General features: G+C 27.3%; 1 protein-coding gene across 1 annotated transcript; it reads right to left on the reverse strand.

Moving 5' to 3' along the window:
* Positions 1-238: 238 nt before the first annotated feature.
* On the reverse strand, positions 239-1,855 carry LOC137818759 (transcription factor MYB1-like). The gene is made up of 3 exons (XM_068622358.1): positions 1,555-1,855; positions 1,266-1,395; positions 239-1,024 (listed from the first exon to the last, which is right to left on the reverse strand). The coding sequence occupies exons 1-3, from the start codon at positions 1,685-1,687 to the stop codon at positions 409-411; spliced, it is 879 nt and encodes a 292-aa protein (XP_068478459.1). The 5' UTR covers positions 1,688-1,855; the 3' UTR covers positions 239-408.
* Between the last annotated feature and the right edge of the window lie 4,552 nt (positions 1,856-6,407).

Below are 6,407 nucleotides of genomic sequence, written 5' to 3' on the forward strand. Positions count from 1 at the left end.
TATTTCATGATATACCATATATAAGTACTTCATCTTTTCAAATATCTCATCATCAACACTAACCATTATCTTTTTTTCTATCATCACATTGTAATGCACTTATTCTTACACTTATTTTTCTTCCTCTATAGATATGTTTCTTTTACTATTCTCATTTATTTGTCACAAAGAGGATTTGAAACTTGATGTAAAAGAAAGCATTGAAACTAGATCAAGTTTTATTCAAAGAGGTGTAACGTGATCGAATTAATGTCAATGATAAGAAACATTTACATCTGCATGCAAATATTGTCTATGTTACAATCAGAAGAAGCCTATTTCAGCCAAAAACACTGTCTTAAAAATAATGAAGTAATATTCCAAACACGCTGAACTCAGTCTATAGCTTTCTTACTTTCTTTTATTGGTTCATAGCCAATCAAATCCGGACTCCATAAAAGTTGTCACTGGTAGAAAATCAAAATTTGGGTCATATAGTGAATCACCCCAAGGAAAGTGAGTGGTATCACTGGATGACTTTGGAGATAAATACCCTTTATCCACCGAACAATGGTTATCATTATCTTCAAGTATATTATTTCCTTGACAAGATGATTCAGGCAAATCCATATTCATTAGCTCCGAGAAGAAATTGCCATCCATCTCAAGATTTTCCATGAAATTCAACACTGGGTCATTGTTACTCTCTGAAGACGGAGACACTAGAAAAGCCTTCATTTTGCTATGATCACCAACATTATTGGTCTTACTGTTTTCATTGTGTTGACTAATTTCGTTAGTGACTGTGACCTTAGTCCACCTTGTTGCTTTAGTCTGAACAAGACACGAACCCTTATCGTAGTGCCATTCTTGGTTCTTAACGTTTTCATCATGCTGAACTGTGTTTAAAGTGCTTCCTGCACCACCATTTGTAATGGAGCATCCTGGGGTGCCATTTTGAAGTTTCCTTCCTATGTTGGTGTTCCAATAATTCTTGATTTCATTGTCTGTTCGTCCCGGAAGCCTTCCAGCAATCAAAGACCACCTAAAATCAATGCAACACTTCTGTTATATAACCTTTTTCAAATCAATACATGTAAATAACAAATTTTCCTATACTCGTGGTTTTCAAAGTAAATAATCTCTGAGTGTTGAATTCGTACGTGAGACAACAACATATTATGAGTGAACTAGTATTCATATTAAGAAGTGGATAATCTCTGATGGATGTTGGATGTCGAACAAATATGTTTAGTTCTTGTGCCTTATAGAAGTTTGATATATACCTGTTTCCAAGAAGATTGTGAAGCCGTATAATGAGCTCCTCTTCATCATTAGTGATGTTACCTCTCTTGATGCCAGGCCTGAGATAATTCAACCATCTCAGTCTGCAACTTTTTCCGCATCTCTTAAGACCTGCATGATTTCCACATTAGAAAGCTGCTATATATAGATGTAAGTTGAAATTAACCAATTCAACTTTCCAAGTTATTCCAACCGAATCAAGCAATGATGCATATGAAACTGTGTAAGTGGATCCATATATATATACATGCATGCATTCATCATCATCACCTGCTCTTTTGGGCAGGTGTCTCCATTTTCCTTCGCCATGGATGTTAATGTATTCTGTCAGAATTTTATCTTCCAGAGCTGTCCATGCTCCTTTGTTCAAACCTTCTTTAGAACAACAAGGACTTCTTCCCATCTCTTTTGAGCACGTGGAAGTAAGTAGTCACAAATGTAAGTGTGATCAAGAGAATGAGAGAGATAGTATATGTGTTGGCAGCTGATGGGTGCATAATCATGTATGCGCTATATATAATGTGCATAAATACATTATTCTTATTAGGGAAGACCCAAAAGGAACCCTTTATGCTTCTCCACCACCAATATTTGCTAGTTAAAGTAATTTCATTCAATATAAATAAGGTTAGGGTTTCAAATCAGCTTCCCTCATATGGGCCATGTAGTTTTGAGAATGTTTCAGAGAGTGGAGATTAATTAATTACAAAAGAAAAGAAACACACCATACGTGAATACACCCATCTGCCATTCATACACATCACTTCTAGCTACTTTCTATCTAACTTTCCCACGCTCCTGAAAGTTTGTTGGATTTCAAATGTCTCAAAATTTGAAAATAAAACTCAGATAGATTTTGTAAAACCCTTAATTTTCTCTGGGTTTTAAGAGAATTATCGAAAGTAATTTCATCTAAGCAGAACAAAAAAGTTGAAAGAAAGGAATAACCTGAGTTTCGGTTCATTGGTGTTCGATTATGTCAAACCCTACCCCCATGCTATACTCTTACTAAACATGGAATGTATTTTGCTAATTAACTCTCACATTGGAAATTTATCGTTTGCTGTTTTAAAGTCTCTCTTTTTATTCTTCTTGTTGTCTCTTAAAATTAAAATTTACACATGATATATAGCTTAGAATAAAAAGATTTTTTAATGAGCAAAAGCTTTAAATTATATATATATATATATATATATTACTGTGGCTGACTTGTAATATTAGGCCAGTAGCTAATTTTCAACAAAACATTTTGTTTATAAAAGCTTATTAGTTTTTTTTTCTTTAGAGAAATAGAAAAACTTTGGGTGGCACTAATTAAGATTTAAGTTTAACAAGTTTGAGTTATTTTACTGGCATCTTTTTGTAAGCGGTGTAATACTAGATTGTAGTAATTTGTTATATTTGTATATGGTAAGTTTTACTTTATTATTTTATTTTCATTTAATATTTTTACTTGTTTATTTTTAGTTATTTACTTATTATTATTATCACAGTTTAAATAGTCTATTAATTAATCTTTTGTAACGTTTTCGAAATTTGTCTAAGTTAATATATTAATCAAATTGCAACAACTTTTTTAACTATGTCCTTTCTGAGCAGATATTTCAGCTTGTTAAAATTGAGTGGTACGATAATTTGAAGGCTTAATATTATCCATATTTTATTTTCTTTAATTTTACAAATAAAAAATAATACATTTTTATTCCTCATTATGAATACCAGTTTTTTATTAAATAAATGTTATATAAATTGTGACAACCTTATTATTTAATCCTGTCTTTTTAACGTACCACTCAACTGTTTGAACTTTTAGTTTTTTCCATTTTTTTAATAAATTTCTAGAAATAATAGAATAATCTCTTTATCATCTATGTTTCATTGTCTTTATCTTTGTAAAATCTATATCTTTGTTTCATTTGCTTATATACAATTAAGTTTTCAAATTTTGATTTTTTTGAGAGATATCTCAATTTTGGAGAGTAAAGAAAAGGGAAAAAAAATTTAGTCCAAATTTTAAACCTTTTAAATATTTTTTAGTAGGAAAATTATTATAATGAATCATTCCCAGTATTTCTTTTTACCTAACAAACTTATTTAGTCCTTCAACTTTTATAAATGTGTGATTATTTGTAATTTTATTTTCGTAGAAATTACTGTAATGTTGATTTCTAAAATCTGGGAAGAACATAAACGGAATCTATACATAACTCCTCATTATATATAAGAGAGTTTTTTACTTATATACAAAAATTATTTATGAAAATAACAATTCAGTGACATAATCAACTAATTATTAATTTAGGATTGGATATTCAAAATAAGAAATAAATATATTATAATTATCGATCTAAAGTTCATTTATACTAACATTTACTAAGATTTAAATAATTTGTCATGTAATTGGGTTAGTTTAAATTAAAAAAAAATACATTGAGTTATTTTATATTTATTTTAGTTTTTGGATCCTGCATTTAGTGTGTTCAAAATCAAACAGACGAAAATCCAACTGAACAAATTGTAAAGTGCAAAAACTTGAATTTAATCTGATTCTGTTTGAATTTTTTCCTCCAAACTGTCCGATTTGGTTCATGTTCGAAAACCAATCCAAAGCAAATTACACAGTATATTATATTATGTGTGTGTGTATATATATATATATATATATATTATTTTTATGTTAAGTTCAGTTTTTAAAATATAAGTAAAATTCATTTATTACAATTAAATTGTCCACATCAACTTAATGTTCTGAATAGAAAAATTGTTAGACTAATTGAGTTCATATGTCGAACCATTGGACAATTTTAATTCTATTTAAAATAATTATTTTAATTCTAAAAAATTACAATATATATATATATATTTAAAATTTAAGTCACATCAATAAAATCAGATTTAATTTTTAAATATAATAATTTTAATATAAATTATAACACATACTTTAAACGTAAGTTTTTTAAAGTTAATTATTATTTTTAAAAACAAAAAACACTTCATTTAAGTCGATTTGAATGGCAAACATGAAGTTAAATATGATTAAATTCCTTTTAAGTCACAGTTTTTAATAATTAAATCTAAGTCGTTTTACAAGCTATTGAGATCAAATTAATCTTAGCACCTCTATGAAACATCATCAAACAGATTTGGATTCCCAAGGAATTAATTCCAAAATATTCCTACCAAAAAATCCAAAACAAATTGAGTACCTAATGTTACCTAATGTTACCTAATTTAAAGCCAAAAGTCATTTTTGCAATGTATTCTCTCTTTATAACTTTCCTATCATTCACTTATTCACCGTTTACCATACATATTTTGTAATTAAGTCACAATGGTAAAAAAGTTTTACACTGTAAATGCATAAACTATATGTTTGATCTTGTATACAACAAAATAAATATTTAATATAAAAATGAATTAGTTGATTTAGATAATAATATTATAAATTTAAATGTTACATAAACTGAAATTAATATTATATTTAATAACATCATTCTAATTTAAGAAACAAGTTTTATAATCAATAAGTGAAAGTTATGATGTTAGTGAACAATTAATGCCTTAACGTAAATGAAACATGAGTGGATCACAATAAAGTTTTAAATAAATTGTGACTATATAATAAAATTAACAATAATATATATATATATATATTTTATTTAAAATAAGATAAATGAGATTAACAAATTTGTTTCATATACAAACAAAAGAAGAAGTTAGTAGTACAAAGCATAAATGTTGTTAATTAAAGCGAACCGGTTCTTGATTAGACCGGTCCAGTCCCAAGAAGCATGCAATGTTCCAAGTTTTTAATTAAAATGAAAATGTTTAAAGTTTTGGTGTTTCCCGCGTGAGCGAACGAAGTTATAATATGATAAAAGAAGAGAATAATAGAAGCAATATGGAAAAAGGACAAAACAACAATCAGAAAGTGAAATACTAATGCTGCGATCAAAGGAAAGTGTACAACAGAACTGAGTTCACATGTTTTTCTGTCACATTTTGCAGACATTTCAGACATGTGCTTACAAAAATGTCGTTGTCGCCAACAATGAACTTCACGATTGGACGGTCAAAAAGATACGCTGCACCAGACAAAATAGAATGAATGATCCACGGATTAGCCACTTCTCAAAAGCCAGAAATCTGAAAAGTGAACAGCAAAGTGAAAATCATTTTCCAAAATCACACATCTAACGGTAAAACAAAGTGTTTCTAAGATCACAGTTACTACATTTTTAGTTCCAACCTCATGTCTCAGTTTAGTTTCATTATTCCAATCAAGTTAAAGTTGTAGCTGATTCACTTCATGTTTCAATATGTAAAAAGACTTTAATGATTGAAGTAAAATTTACACATGTTCTTTATATATTAAAAAAATTCATTCTGTGACTTTCTATTTCATAAGTAAAAAATATATATTACTTTAACAATAGTATATTAATAGAGAAAAGTTTATAAATTGTGATTTTATCAATTTTTATTTCAATAGAAATTGTTTTTTAATTAAATTGTAATTTAGTACAAGATTCTCAACATATCCATACTCATTTCATTTATAGTTTGATAGTGTATAAAAAATATTAAGTATTTCAGTATATAGTTTGATTGATAATTAATATCTTTTTAAATGTGTTGTCAAGAGTATGATTCTTTTATAGAAGAAACAAAATCTATTTTAGTTATTTACTTTTGAAAGAAACCAGTTTTACAGTATTTAAAGTAGAAAAAAAAAGTATAAAACTTGGATGATTTTATTTTAAGTTCTTTTACTAGAGCTAATTAAAGTTTTGTTTCAGTAATTTTATATTAATATTTGATAAAGAATTTATTATATATTATTGAAATATTATTGAAATATTATTTTAATTATTATTAAAATATGAAGTTCGTAAAATAAATATATTATATTTTGTAGACTATTACCTAAAATCTTCGTATATATAGTCGGGAAATTAACTCTAGATTAAATTTGAATAGTAACATGTTTATAGTGCAAATACCACTTTCATTCATAGATGTTGTATAGTAGCATGTTAAAAGTTTGATAGCCAAAAAAATTACTAGTAAGTATGTCCTTACTAGATACTAATATTTGATTTATTTATAAAATTAAAAGAAAT

This window comes from Phaseolus vulgaris, chromosome 10 (assembly GCF_000499845.2).
Source record: "Phaseolus vulgaris cultivar G19833 chromosome 10, P. vulgaris v2.0, whole genome shotgun sequence".
Lineage (NCBI taxonomy): Eukaryota > Viridiplantae > Streptophyta > Magnoliopsida > Fabales > Fabaceae > Phaseolus > Phaseolus vulgaris.

Bases quoted from the DNA above. Each gene is read 5' to 3' on its own strand.
- LOC137818759 (XM_068622358.1), bottom strand. From the start codon at position 1,687: ATGGGAAGAAGTCCTTGTTGTTCTAAAGAAGGTTTGAACAAAGGAGCA. The intron at 1,396-1,554 runs GTGATGATGATG...GAAATCATGCAG, and splicing joins ACACCTGCCCAAAAGAGCAG to GTCTTAAGAGATGCGGAAAA. The intron at 1,025-1,265 runs GTATATATCAAA...CATTGATTTTAG, and splicing joins CACAATCTTCTTGGAAACAG to GTGGTCTTTGATTGCTGGAA.